This window comes from Zootoca vivipara, chromosome 5, assembly GCF_963506605.1.
Source record: "Zootoca vivipara chromosome 5, rZooViv1.1, whole genome shotgun sequence".
NCBI lineage: Eukaryota > Metazoa > Chordata > Lepidosauria > Squamata > Lacertidae > Zootoca > Zootoca vivipara.
Genome location: NC_083280.1, coordinates 52,235,700 through 52,250,868, shown reverse-complemented (window position 1 = coordinate 52,250,868; position 15,169 = coordinate 52,235,700). Strand labels below are relative to the sequence as shown.

The following is a 15,169-nucleotide window of genomic DNA, read 5'->3' as shown; positions in this document are numbered from 1 at the left end:
TAACAAACTACATATGCAAAGTAGATGATACACACATGAGCAAATGGCACCGGAAGTATTTTGAATATTTTGGAGATGAATTATTTGGATTTCTATTGGTTTGCATTTGATGGAGATTTTAGCAATCTACAGTACTGGAACCAATTACTAAGTTGTTTGGATAATAGTTAAAATTGAAGCCATGTTATTTCCCCAATTTTTAGGAATAGTAAAAAGAAAGCAGCGATTGCTTCAAAAACATAATGCACACATGTTTGTGTATTTATACATTGGGAGTAATTCCCAGATTCTGGGAAAGGATGGTTTTCTAAATTTGTTCAAATTGTGTGCAGGGGCAGAGAGGTCTTTATTTTACCGTGTCTCAGCCCTTCAACCTGACTATTCTATAATTCACCCATTGCAAACAGCAGGGGTAAAAGAAACAGTGTGTGAATAATAACATTTAACAGATGCAGCCATTTAATAACTTGCATTAGTGTTTTATTGCTTGAGATAAAAAAAAACCTTGTAAGAAGGTGTACGCTCCCCTCTTTTAAATCCTCTTTAAAACGTTTAGGCACTCCAGAATTGAAGTGTTTTGTAAAATAATAATTGACAAAACAACATTCTAGTTGAATACAAACCAAATTATGAGATCTTCATGGCTCTCCAAGGGGGAGATTTTTGTCCTGTTCTTCATATACAGTATTTTGGTTAACTGCTTGTGCCAACATTGGGCTAGATGAATGGATTTTCTGATTTTAAGCAACTGTCAGGCATCTCAGGAAATTAACCATGCTGCAGGTTTAAAAATCTGGCTTGTGACATGTGTAGTCCATTGTTTTCAGTAGTAGTTATGCCCAACGCTGTAGCCACAAGAGTGGAGTATACAATAGTTCAGACTGTAGCTTCAAAACTGAGAGTAATATCCAACTAAGTCATACTAAGAGCAGACCTGCTAAAATCAATGAACGAGTTTCTCAAGTCCAGGCATCCCCAAACTCGGCCCCCCAGATGTTTTGGGACTACAATTCCCACCATCCGTGACTACTGGTCCTGTTAGCTAGGGATGATGGGAGTTGTAGTCCCAAAACATCTGGAGGGCTGAGTTTGGGGGTGCCTGCTCAAGTCTATCGAGCTCTGTGTGTCTACTCTGAGTATGATTAATGGTTACTCTAAGCCTGGAGCTGGTGTGAAATGGAAGAAAAATATGTCGGTTCTCTTCCCCCATTGATCTGCCCTCGGAAGACTTGGGAGGCAATCATGGATCCCACTCTCCCCTGACCACTCTTGGGATTGCGTTATAAAATTGCATTATAAAACTTGGAAATTCTGGAGTAGAACAGATTTTTTATTTATTAAAAAAACCCAATACATCCATAAATGCTACAAGTGCTTCTTCATTTTGAGCATATTTCTTAAACCTTGAACTATTAAGTTTGAATAACAACATTTAGAGTACGTAACTGGTGGTAACTCAGAAGTCGAACGGAATCCGTTCCAGAAGTCCGTTCGACTTCCAGAATGTTCAGAAACTAAAGCGCGGCTTCTGATTGGCTGCAGTTCCTGCAACCAATCGGAAGCCCCGTTGGACGTTCGGGTTCCAAAGAAAAGTTTGCAAAACGGAACACGTTTGCAGCATTCAGGAGCCAAAACATCCAAATACCAAGGCGTTTGGGATCCAAGTTCCGACTGTATTCTGTTACATATTGTCAGGATCCCAGTTTTTCTACTGCCAGATAATTTTTTGGGTTCTGGGGAGTCATTAGCTTGACTTGGTTGGATGTGCTTCTTTGTCAAGTTGGTGGGTGGGACAAAACAAGATGTTGATTTTCATTACAATTTTGTATTTGTCAATAATAGGTTGAAGAACTGGAGGAACAATTAGCTAACGAAGTCTTGAATAAGGAAATCAAATCCCTTAAACAGCAGCTAGAACTTTTAGAAGAAGATAAAAAAGAATTGGAGGAAAAATACCAGAGTGCTGAAGAAAAAGTTAAAAACCTAAAGAATTCAGGTAAAATATTGAATAAATTTGATACCATATTCAATCTTAGTATGATGGATGTAAAACAGATAGAATTAAATGTGAACTCCAGTCAAGACATAACCATGTTGTTTAATGATAACCAGTGTTCAGAGTTTTCAAGCTATATTTGTGACCAGAACTTCATAAATATGTGTTTTGTAATTTATGTTTACAAAAGAAAGCAATCCAAATGCCCCTTACACCAGGCTGTCTCTCTGTGTGTGTTTTGGATTGAGTGGAAGCATCCCACTGCTCATTTCACCTGGCTGAGGGGCAGAGAGGCCTGTTGGTGATATTCCCACCATTGGAAAGTCCCCAAACAGGCTGTTCTAAGGGCAGTGAGGAGCTGAGCCAGCCCGGGATTGGCTGGATCTTGATCCAGTCCTCCAGTCACTGTGGCAACACTGGACTTGATCTGCACCCTATCAGTGCATCAGTCTGGAGCTTGTGCAGGGCTTGGTTGCCCTCCCACCACTTTCTCTGTGGCCACCGTGAGTGGCTGGGTTGTGGATGTAGTTGCTCCACAGGCAGGGGTGAGTGAGTGAGTTTGGATTGCAGCCTTAGCTCGGTGCACTTATTCCCCATTCAAACCAGCAGGACTTAAGTTGCATCACGACCACCTTGTCTAACCCTTTTGTATTCACTCAGTTGGTATTCTTTCTTCCAAATGCAGAGGCCACATAGGGATTAAAAAATATATATCCTCACGACATTCTAGTTGCAGAAGTTATTAGTATATTCCAAGAAATGATTTAGTGCTTTGCAGTGAGAGTTGGGAAGCAACAACACGTTATGTGCCCTTATGCGACTGACATTTTAAAAAGTAAATGCTGTGTCGAAGGCTATGCAGAAGGAATTAGCTTTGCAACTCCCATGGGTGTTAATGGCTAAAATCCATGGGAGCTGTGTGGCTAATTCCCTGCACATCAGGCAAAACATTTACCCCTCACTATCTGACTGTAGAAACTGTCTGACTTGCTGGCTGTTATTTGTCCAGTTTATAGGCTAAAGCAAGACATCAGGAACACTGACAAAACCACTTAGAATGCATACAGTATGGATAAACTACTGTAATTTAGTTGTTACCAAAGACTTATTTGCCAGGATGGTGCCTGACCAGCTTACAGCATCGTACCTATTAAATGCTAAAAACTGTAATTTACTACTCTTTATCTAAGATTGCCATTTCTTAATAAATTCAAAATACAGTTACCAGCAGGGGAAGTACTGTTTAACTATCCTAAAGCAGCTGGATTACGTGGATGGAAAATGTCAAAAGAAAAACATACTAATGCCTTTGTGCAAGGTCCTAAAACTGTTTTACAGTGTTGTGTGTTAAATTAATCACAGCCTTGTAAAGTGACTGGAAAACCTATGGAAATTACCAAGGGAACCCACTCAGGGACCACTATAGGACACAAAATAAATTACCTGAGTATATGTATTGACTACATTTCAACTTGATGGCGTCCTTTAATGGCTGCCACATTCAGCTATTATCTGAACGATAAAAATAATGGTTGTTTACTATATCAAAAAGTGAGAAGGAAGAAGCCACTAATGATTCTTCAGGGATTTCGAAGTGGTAGCATGCCCACTCGTATTATGAAATATGAGTAAAGAAAACCAGTTATCAGTACAAAAACATTTAGTTTTAAGAGCCAAAGCTGGTTGCCTTTCCCAGCATGCAATTTTGTGTCCTAGATTCATCTTCCAAGTTTAGCAACAGAGACCAGCCCAAAAGGACACTATTAAGTTGGACCCATGAACTCAGAAAAAAGAGATAAATGATGCTTCTATGGAATCCATACATTTTCATTTGACTTCACTGATCCTTTATTTGCAAAGGACCTGGATCTAGATATTTTCATCCCTCCTAATTGTTATTCCAACACTCATAAAAATTGAACATGCAAAAGGGAAACCAAAGACTATATATTTAGGGAGTGCTATGATCAGAGATGTGTTTGATGGATTTCTGTATTTTAGAATTTCTGTTTTTTTGGAAGCCGCCCAGAGTGGCTGGGGGAACCCGGCCAGATGGGCGGGGTATAAATAATATATTATTATTATTATTATTTCTCCCAGAAAACTAAGCAGACAGCTTCTTTACCTTCAAAAGCAAAAGTCTGGCACATGACGGCGGCAGCCATTGCATTTCCTTCCATACTTGCATAAATAAATTATTGCTTCCTCATTAGGATAGCACTAGGAACTGCTGTCCCTGCTTATGTTGCTTGCCAAGCCCACCTACAGGAGGAAATGGGTGGCAGTGCAGGGCAAAAAAGGGAAATACTTCTTCTTCCTCCTCATTCCCCTCTTCAGTGCAAATGGCAGTGGGCTCTTAGATTTGGGGGCAAGCTATGAGGGAGGAGTTTTGGTTGAACTGTGGAGAGAGAGAGAATGACAGGGAGCGCGTGAAAGCCTGCCTGGACCCAGCCACTTGGCTGCCTGGACACTTGAGCAAACAGGCAGGTGGCAGTGGTAAAACAGGGAACGTGGGAAGACTTTCCTGGGCCACCTGGCTGCCTGCTTGCTCATCGACTTGCTCTGCCATCCTGCTCAGTTGAGTCGTCTGCCTGCTTTTCTTGCTATCGGTCCACCTGCTATCATGCTGTACAGTTTGCATAGTTGCCTGTTGACAGCCACACGAATGGCAGCGTGATGACATTTTCTCCTTACAAAAATACTAAGATCATAAGAAAACAGACAGTGATAGAAGAGAGGCTTTGATATCTTCATCCTAGTTATTTTAATAAAATCTCCAAAATGCAGGTTTCTCAGGTTTTGTTTTTTGTTTTTTACTGTGAAATTATTTCTGTATAGGATACTTACTGACTCTCCGTACCTAATTGATTCTGTCAAGCTGTAGCATTTTGCCAACCCCCTGCATGCATCATTTAAATACATATGGGTAGAGGAGCATTTTAGCTGAGGGCTCGATTCTGTCTCTGTGTAGTCGAAGAGCTTCAAAAAAGAATACACCAATCAGAAAATGTTATACCACCAGCACCACCACCACCACCTCCTCCTCCTCCTCCTCCTCCTCCTCCACCTCCTCCACCTCCAAATCCAATAAGGTAAGTAAAATTATATACTTACTGGTTCTTTACACTGTTTGCTTAGACAGAAGCAGGAGTGGCCAGGATGAAGGAGCTGCATTACAGCCCTGGTCTCCTGATTAGTGACATTGCAACCACTTACTGAGGTGGCAGGGAGGTCACAACTGTGCAGGTGAGTGGCGGGGAAACTGGATTGTCTCCACAGATGTGCCCTCACAGTGCCAAGCTCCCCACCACCTCTCTCCTCTTCCTTTCCCTTTCGGTAAATGGCAGCAGTGCTACTGCTGCATTGCCATGATCCTCTCTGCCCGCTGCTCCTGGTCAGAAGTATATGTTTTTAGGACAGGGGTCGGCAACATGTGGCCCATGGGCTGGAAGTAGCCCATGGAGGCCGTTTAACCGGCCTACGAGCCACCCCAGAACTGAGCCAGCCGCTCGGCGAGTCCCGGCGCGCTGTGCTAACCCAGCACAGCATGGCGCGGGGACTCTCTTCTGTGGCTTCAGAAATTGCTTCTGTGCATTCGCAGACGCAAAAATTTTTTGGCATCTGGGCATGCGCAGAAGCGGTTTTCGGCGTTGCGGACATGCACAGATGTGATTTCCAGCACTGCACCAGTCCGGCCCACAGAGGATCTGTTTTAGGAGTTAATTATAAGCATAGTGAGGATAAATATGAGCTTTTGCCTCCTAGGAAGAAAAACAGGTTGGGTGGCTGGATGAAACCAAATTCAAATACATATACTCAGTTCATATGTAATTTCTACAATTTTAACCTGTTGCATAACCCATTCTCCAGGACACTCAGGCTGTTAATACCTGTTTGCTTTGGGAGTTGGTGAGCTCTTTGCTGGAGGTGTTTGGTCAGAGGCTGGGCAACCATCTTTCATGGACCCTGCATTATAACAGGAAGCTGGATTAAATGACCTCCAATGTCCCTTCTCACTCTAAAATTCTATAATTATATTAATTATCTAATCTACTAGCAGTATATCCTGTGGCCTATATGCAGGTGATCTCAGGAATCAGCCACGCACTGCCATTAAGAAGTTTGGAGTTATTCTCTTTGTCTCAAAGCAAAATTACGGCAGGTGGTTTGCAGGGGTCCTGGGACATTGCATGAATCCAAACCCATTAAAACATAGTAATTGTTAGCTGCGTGTGCTTAGCATTCAGCAAGAACAGACATTATAACATAGGGAAAAATTGTAAGGATGAATGCTTCCTTGCAATTTATTGTTCCAAACTTTCTGAACAAGAGTGGTTTTTCAATGCATGTATCAATGTGTAACTTAAATATGTGCAGTTTTAATGGAAACTTAGCCTGCCATAAAGCATCCAATTCAGTCACATGAATTCCCAAATTGTAAGCCTCCTGTTTCTACCTTCCTTTTGCCTCATGTGATTTGCTTAATCTTTTTACTCAGCCCAACTGCTTTATTTACTTCCAGTGCAATTTTGGTCTATTTGAAGAGAACAGCTACTCCGTTGATTCTTTGCATGCCATGTTCCCAGTGTGCTCAGTACTGTATCTCTTAAAAGCTTTTCTGTGGTATTCCAAAACCAGGCAGGAGTATAATCTGTTTTAAATCTATGAAGTACTTCATGCAGAATGATATTCACACATGATCTAAAAAGCCTAGATGAAGGCATACTATAGGTTCGTGTTTTCAACAGCTGAATGAATGATATCTTAAATCATCATTGTAAAGCTATTTATTGTCTGTTTAAGATATTCTGTTTTTTAATGTTTGATGTTTTATTATGTTTTTATATATGCTGTAAGGAAACCAAGCCAGACGGGTAGGATATAAATAATAAAGTTGTTGTTGTTGTTGTTGTTGTTGTTGTTGATTTGCTGCCCATCTGACTGGGTTGCCTCAGCCTCTCTGGGGAGCTTCCAGCAAAATATAAAACGCAATAAAACATCAAACATTAAAATGCCCCTCTGCCTTCAGATGTCTTCTAAAAGTCATATAGTTTATCTGTTGGACAGCTGATTGGAGGGTGTTTCACAGGGTGGGCACCACTACGGAGAATGCCCTCTGCCTGGTTCCCTGTAACTTCATTTCTCACAACGAGGGAACCACCAGAAGGCCCTTGGCGCTGGACCTCAATGTCTGGGCAGAATGATGGGTGTTATTATTAGTTAATTATTATTTTGTGTAACCTAAAACATTCCAGATCTAAAATTGATAACTGATTATGGAAGATTTTTTTGCATGCTTTCTTACATTTGATGAGCACAGTTACTAATATCTCAGAATAGTAGCTATATTTCCATCAGATAGTCTGCTGGATACACTGATTAAACTATTATCCTAAAACTCAATTAATTCTTAACTCTTGTCTGGTTCCTGGTAATGATACTGAAGTCGGAAAGGGGTTTGATTCTAGCTTGGTATTATATACTAATAAAGAAGATATGAAGTGTTTGATGGGGGAAAATATTTTTTCTTTACTCCCTCCCCACACCCTAGACTTAGTCTTGTGTTCCTCCAACCATCTACTATTAGACACCTTTTTTAACAATTATTTTATATGCATCATCCTGCTGGTCTTTTAAATCATTCTGAACTTTCATGTAGTTGATATACAAGCCATCTCATTTCTACACAAAACAATGTCCTTTAATTCTTTTGAGGTTAACACTGGCATTTGTGTTTTCATTTTTAGTCTCTAATAGGTCTTTACGGGGGTGGGGGTAAGCTGAAAGGAATTTTGTTTATTCTTTCTCCTTCCATAAAGTATTGGGTCAGCTAAGTCTTATTAATAAGTCCAATATATCAAAAAATCACACCAATTACACCATTTCAATGTGTTAAATTAACGAATTGTAAATTTGTTTTTTTGCAAAGGTGTTAAATTAAGAGATTGTAAACTTGTTTACTCACAAGAAAGGAATTTTTTTAAGTGATCCATTAAACATATTGAGTTATGTCTTGTTGTCAGTGCAACACCCCATAAATTGCTCTCACTTGCTATGATAACATGATTGGCCAAAGAAACAGGAGTTATTCAGTTAATTGCAGTTAAGCCCTTCTGCAGACCAAACAGCCTTTTGCTCATGTACCTCTTCTCTTCTGTTGCCTTGCCAATGTGTTAAAGTTTAGATTTGGTTGCTTTTGTTTTTGTTTCTGTGGGATGGGCTTACTTAAAAAGAAGAAAGAGAGGCCATATGCATGTACATATATGTTTGGAACCACGGTACTTGAAGAACCAACTTGTTTTGTACAATCCTGCCCAAGAATTGAGATCTTCCAACTGCCCCTTCAGTGATTCATAAGCTGATAGTGTGGGAAAGGGCTTTTTCTGTGGCAGCCCCACCTCTTCGTGGCCTCACTCTTTTCTCAATTTGTTCATATTTTATACTGTGTGTTTGTTGTTATTTTACTGTCAACTTCTCTGATCTCATGGAGGGAGAATGGAAGATAATAATTTAAAATAGATAAATAAATGCATCTAGTTTCCTTTTGAGAGAGAGAGGGATAGGCATCCTTTCTGTCCATTATACTTGTAACAGACATTGCACTATTGTCACTGGCGTACTGCACAAAGGTTGGGGCACACTTTGATCCTTTTTAACACAGAGAATGAAAATTGGTCAATTTCAATTTAATCAGCATGCAACCTGTCATGCAGGTTAGCCTTTATGCTTTGGAAGTGTTCTTGCCGTTCTCAAATGTGCTTATCCTCCAAACATTGCAGGCAATTGTGGTGGCTGTTTCGAAGATCACTGGATTTATTTATTCATTTGCCTGCCATTTAGCATTTTAAAAGGTGCTCAAGACATCCAGGTACAGACACATAATAATAACAACAGCTCCCCCTATTCCCCCCTTTAAGGCATGTTGAAAGCTTTTTGTATTAAAATAAAAGGAAAGGAGGAAGGAATGACAGCAAACCTCTCATATTTGGTCAAATATTGACTTGGTAGTGCCTGTTTAAGATAAATATCATGCCTTGCAGATTGAACCAAAAGCATAGATAATGTGAGGGTTTTTATTTACTGTTCTCATTTTGTTTGTTTACCAGTAGCCCTATTCCAGCAAATACATACTGTCGAAACGAGGGGACAATATAGAGGCTCCCTGCTGGGTGGCATTGTTCTCTAGAGTGTAATGCGTTATGTTAACGTTCCTAACCCTTCAATTTTTTATTGTGTGAGAAGGCTTTATTTTGTCACATATGTCATGGTGCCATGTTACCTTTTAATATTCAGATCTTGAGTGTTTTGCACTATGCCTTGTCAACAGCAATTGTGAAACAAATAATACGTTCGGTGTATTTTTTAAAAAAATGATTTTAAGGAGGTGTGACATTTCTGCCTCTGCCTGGCAGTGTTTGAACACGCATGTCAATAAGAAAGCTTAGCTGTTTGTCGGTTAATGCCAGCTCTTTCCACAATGCATGTCATAGGAACAGTCCTACAAGTGTTTGTTATGCCTTCTCGTCAAATGGGACTACAGGCAACTAAGTGTGCTAAGTTGCTTCTGTAAGTGCAGGAGTCAGGTTCAAGAGAAAGCTTGAGTGACTGTCTTCCATCTTTACTTTGTGAAAGGTCGCTGATGTCAATGATTCGTAAGAAGTCTCATGCAAATAGCAGCATGGCGAAGAAAGAAAAGGCATCTCAGCAAGGCTCAGGTACAGCACATTTTCTTCCCAGCAAAATCAACCTTGCTCCTAGTGCAATAAGGTGATATCTGAGCTTTCTAGGTACTTGATTTACATAAGAAAGCTTTTCATTTCACTTCACACAGTGCATCATTGGAACTGCAGAACCTTTTCGCATTAGAGGTAGTGATGGCCACCATCTTGGATGGGTTTAAAACAGGACTGGGCAAATTCATGGAGGATATTAAGGTTATCAATGGCTACTAGCTATGATGACTATGCTCTGTCTACACGATCTGAGGTACCGTAGTAATGCTTCTCCATACCAGTTGCTGCAAACCACAGGAGGGAAGAGTGCTCCCATGCTCGGGTCCTGATGGAATCTGATTGGCCATTGTTAGAACGGGATGATGGGCTAGATGGACCACTGGCGTGAACCAGCTAGGCTATTATGCTCCTGTGTTCTTGAATTGTAAGAACCATTGTTAGCCCTTTTCAGTCATTCAGGGAATGAGGGGGAGATCAGGGTTGTGTACACTAGCTCCATCCATATCCCAGTGCCCATCCCCCATGGCCTTCTGCATGTTGGAGGGCGAATGTGTGTAACGGGGGGGGGGCAATTTAGGGCAGTAGCAGTGTGTCTTCAGGTTCTGAACCACCGTCTTCACTGTGGCAGCCCCTAATTTGTAGAACTTCCTCCCCACAGAGGTGTGTCTGACACCTTCATTATGCAGCTTTCAGTAAATGCTGAAGATGCACTTGTTCACCTTGGCATTTGACACTTGAGATGTATATTTTTTGGACCCACCTTATTTTTGTAAATCAGAAACTGCTGGTAGAATTCCAGGTTAACTTGGTAGCAAGTCAAAGCATTGAGTAAGTAGTAGCATGAGCACCTAATATGAGCTGGCAAAGTAATATGAAATATTTTAAAATAAAAATAACCATTTCCCTTCCAAATCCCATCCATAATTCTAGCTTTATAACTTCTGTGGTACGGTTTGGAAATCAATATTCTTAAGCCGTGTGAGTCAGGAAGGCTGTTTTTTCCTGGCTCTTTGTTTTCCTCAATTTACAACGAAAGGAAGGAACCTCCTGAAAGAAAGTAATTTGACTTTTTTCTTGTTTTGCAACAGGAGAAGTATCGGATCTAAAGAGACAAGCTGTTGAAGAAATGATGGATAGAATTAAAAAGGGGGTTCACCTTAGACCTGTTAATCAGACCAACCGTTCTAAGACAAAGGTTTGTTAACAACTTGCATGTAAAACATAGTGGGGGGAGAACTGTGTTATTATAAAATACATGCTCTGTTCCAGGAGATTAGAAGGGTCCCGAAGCTCCTCTAGTGCAGTGTAATTCAACCTTGAGTCCCCAAATATTGTTGGACTACAACTCTCATCATCCCTGCCTATTGATAGATAAACTGTAGGTTGCTAAAAAGTAATCAGAGGGGGAGGCTCACTCTCCCAATGTGTCTCTTCAAACTGACCCCTAGCTAACGTCTGTGAAAGAAAGAACTTGCCATAATCTGTCAGAATAAATGGGGTTGATTATGTTGGGCAGGAGGAAAGGAGGGTAACAGCCTCTGAGGCACTCCAACCTGGATTGCAGAGTTAATGCAGCCTTTTATATGACTAAGTTATAAGACCATACTCATTTCTTTCCCCTTTCAAGGGGAGATGAGCCAGGCAGATAGCAAAATAATAACTTTTTTGAAAGTTTCCCAAACCATTTTCTACTATTAAGGTTCATCTGATTTATATTACTTCATTCAGAAGCAGTCACTGGGTGAGATCAAATTTCTGTGCTAGCTTCCTGCAAGGTACGTCACTGCTGCTTACTGATGTGGGGGAGGTCAGTGTAGTGCAAACCCACCAGCAGAGCCAATTCATGTCAGCATGTTTGCACCACACCAACCTCCCTTCCACCTCACCCCACTCCCTCCTAGTAGGCAACAGGAACCCACCTACTGGGAAGCTAGCGTAGTCCAGTTTATTTCTTTGTGGTGAAAAGCCTCTTCCAATAGCCTTGCCTCCAGTTTTCCTCTTTTGCCTTAAGTGCTTTAGTCAACGTCTGCAAAATTACATTACCTAGATGGGTGTTTTGTTTTCATTTACAGCCAGAAGTACCCAAACCCTCTGAGAGTGCAATGAAAGAGTTAAAGGGAATTCTGGTAAGAAAAAGAGAGAAAACAACTCCTCTGCATTGTACTTTGTGTCCTTGTGTCATTGCTGAAAAGTGCCCCAAGGGAAAGAAGATGGGCGGATGTAGACAGATGTTCAGAATTATGTTTTCTTTTTCTTATTTAATTACGTGAGCTCATGTGACATTCCAAATATTTCACCTAGGGATGGGGAAGAAATTTGGATCAGATTCTCACTTCCTGAAACATGCCCATCCTTCAAATTTTGTGCTTCTCCAAATTTTACAGTGCTGTTCTCCAGCCAAGCAATGGGTATAAAAATTAATATACTAGGGTAAAATGTGTATATAATGCATACATGTGTGAAAATAACATTTAAAATGCACTACATCAGAGGGAATTGCATGCAAAAATGTGTACATTAGGAGAAATTGGCACTTACATGCTGAGGAGACCTTTAAAAAAAAAACACCACAAAGTAATATGGAAATGTGGAGAACCTAATTTAAGATTGGGAAAATGAGAAACTGAAATTGACAGATTTATGCCTGCCTAATTTCAGCTGATCTTAGTACCTGCTCTAATAGATCTAACTGGTTCCATGCAAATCTCTTCACTATAAAAAGTAAAAAAGGAACACCCGATAAAACCAACTTCTAGTACATTTGCCAGGCTAGTCATTAGCACAGTGAGACAGGAAAAATAAGGTTGGGAGGTGTAAAGCTAAATCCTTATATGCATATTGTTACTGTGCTAATTATGCATTTTGTGTAGGTCTCCGTATAATTGTTGTAAACAAAGTGATATTAATTTGTTCCATTTCAAGCTTGATGTAAAACACCTTACTTTATTTCCTTTGCTACTAGATCTGTAGCATGAGCACAATACCAAGGAGTTACGTGTTAATAATATGCCTCCTCTGTTAAATTCAGAATACTAACAAAATGCAGGATTTAAGTTAATTGAAGGAAACATTGGGAATTAAGTGCTGTTTTGCTGAAAACTTGAAAGATGTGCCAATTTTAAGAATTAATGTGCTGCATTTTCCATTTTCTTCCCAATAGTCAAGTGAAGCAAGAGCACTATCGAGGTTTTACATGTGCAGGCTAGGAAATGCAGCTTAGTATTTGCCCCACACCAGTTCCAAGGGGAAGGAGACTTACTCTAAAAGGTGTTTGAAGAATTTGCAGTTGTGTGGCTTAATACATGCTCTCAACACATGCCCATTGGCTGGTTTGTGCCTGCCATGGAGGATTAACTGGGTAGATCATACTTCATTGTGTGATAGGGTGGTCCCAACTTCCTTAAAGGAAGCAGTGATATGGCCATTCCTGAAAAACACAACCCTGGACTCAGAGGTTTATTCCAGCTCCTGCCCAATTACCAACAGACCTTTGTTGGGCAAGGTGACTGAGAAGGTGGTAGGGATTCAGTTGCAGATGCTCTTGGATGAAGCTGATTATCTTGACCCATTCAAACCCTGGGCTCAGACCAGGATTAGCCATTGTATTCCTGATAGAGGACCTTCTTCAGGAGAGGAACAGGGGTGTGTGACCCTGATGATTCTCCTGGATCTGTTGGTGGCTTTTGATGCCATTGATCATGGTAACATCTTGGACTGTCTCTATGAGTCAGCAGCTGAGGGCAGTTTTATGGTGCTTTCCCTTCTGCTTACAGGGTCGGCTCCGGAAAGTAGCATTAGGTGAGCGTGCCTTAGCACACTGTTAGTTGATCTCTGGGGGACACTGCACAAGTTTGTCTCCTGTGTTATTTGATGTCTATGAAGCCGCTGGGGGTTGTCATTAGGAGAATTGGGGCAAGGTGTCACCAGTATGCAACAGTATATTCTGGTGCCAAGCCATTCATAGGTTGAAAGCATCATCTTGAATTGTACATAGAAACAAACAGGAAGTCAGTGAAATTATTATTATTAATGCTGTTGAGATATGTTCCAAGTGACCAGTTCTAGTCAATAATCGGGGTACCTTATTCTGAGCCAACTGGACTTTTTATGTAGTCTTCAAGGGAAGCCCCATGTATGAAGAATTTTTGGTAATCAGGTCAGGATTACATGCTTTCCAGCAAATTTTGATGTATGATTATGACATCTTTTATTGACTATCACATGGCCGACCATTTTACTGATATATTTTATTTTAGGAAACAATGAATACATCTGCAAGTTCAAGAAGCCTAAAATCCCTTGAGGCAGATAGTAATGAAACAGAATTAGAAAGAATTTTGCGGCTCAGGAAAGTGACGACCGATCAAGATAATAGCAGTAAGTCACCAAGATATTTTCTGATCCTGCAACTGAATTATGTTATCTCTTCAATGCTGTTCCAAAGGTCTAATTGCCTTCCTTTAGAAACCTTTAACATTGCAGTCCTCATTAATTGAGTGAGCTCTGATTGCTTTCTTGGCTGATCTATGGCCTCATAAGAGCTGCACTCTAACATCCCCAGCATTGTTCAGTAAAGCCATTCTAGGCAACCTTCTGCTCTGAAGTTCAGACACTGACACTAAAGCCATTGTGATCCTTTCCACCGATATGCTTTCTTTCCAATATGTTCATAAATTAACACCTGTGTATCATAGGAACAATAACTGATAGTTATATAAGCTTATACATCAGGAATATGATTTCAGACTCATAGGAAATAAGAAAACCTTATTCGTTGTTCCAAGAACAGTTGTACATACAAATAAAATGCTAATTATTTTTCAAAAGTGAGCACATTCAGATAATACATCAGGGAAGAAAACCTTGAAAAAGTGAGGGTATGTGTGTGTCTTAAGTGGCACAGTCTTCAATAGAAAGTGGTGCATATAGTGATCAAAATTGATCTGGACTAATTAATACTTTGGCACAATGCCACTCTATAAGTGTATAATAATGTAATTTAATAATGCAGATGCTGTATTCTTTGGGTTTTAGATCCAATTGGAATATTGGCTTCTTCTGAATCCAAATCAATGCCAGTGTTGGGTTCCATTGAAACACAGTCTGGATTGAACAAGAAAACTCTGGCAGCAGAACTTGGCCCCAATTCTTTGGGGTCGGATGAAAAGTGTCATAAAATGGTTGAAAGCACAAGTTCCGACATTCAGTAAGTAGTATATGTTTGCTGATGATTCCCCTTGCAATGAGATCATAAGTCATTTAGGTCTTTCAAAACCCCTCCATCCAAAAAGAGGAGTTGATATTTCAAGAAGATCTAGACATGTATGACACAGCAGTTATGTAAAACTATGACTTCCTGTTCCTGCTAGCACTTTGTTTTTAAATCCTTCTCAGCGGAAAACATCAAGCACAATGCAGAAAATAACATTTGCATTAAAAA

At 40.3% G+C, this 15,169-nt stretch overlaps 1 protein-coding gene across 1 annotated transcript in view; it reads left to right on the top strand.

Moving 5' to 3' along the window:
• The window catches only part of SHTN1 (shootin 1), a 69,880-nt gene that overhangs the window by 41,354 nt on the left and 13,357 nt on the right, over positions 1–15,169 (top strand). The window contains exons 10-16 of the mRNA XM_035137737.2: positions 1,843–1,996; positions 4,968–5,088; positions 9,629–9,711; positions 10,818–10,924; positions 11,802–11,855; positions 13,986–14,106; positions 14,764–14,935. Of these exons, the coding sequence (XP_034993628.1) occupies positions 1,843–1,996; positions 4,968–5,088; positions 9,629–9,711; positions 10,818–10,924; positions 11,802–11,855; positions 13,986–14,106; positions 14,764–14,935 (812 nt within the window). The remainder of the gene's footprint in view (positions 1–1,842; positions 1,997–4,967; positions 5,089–9,628; positions 9,712–10,817; positions 10,925–11,801; positions 11,856–13,985; positions 14,107–14,763; positions 14,936–15,169) is intronic.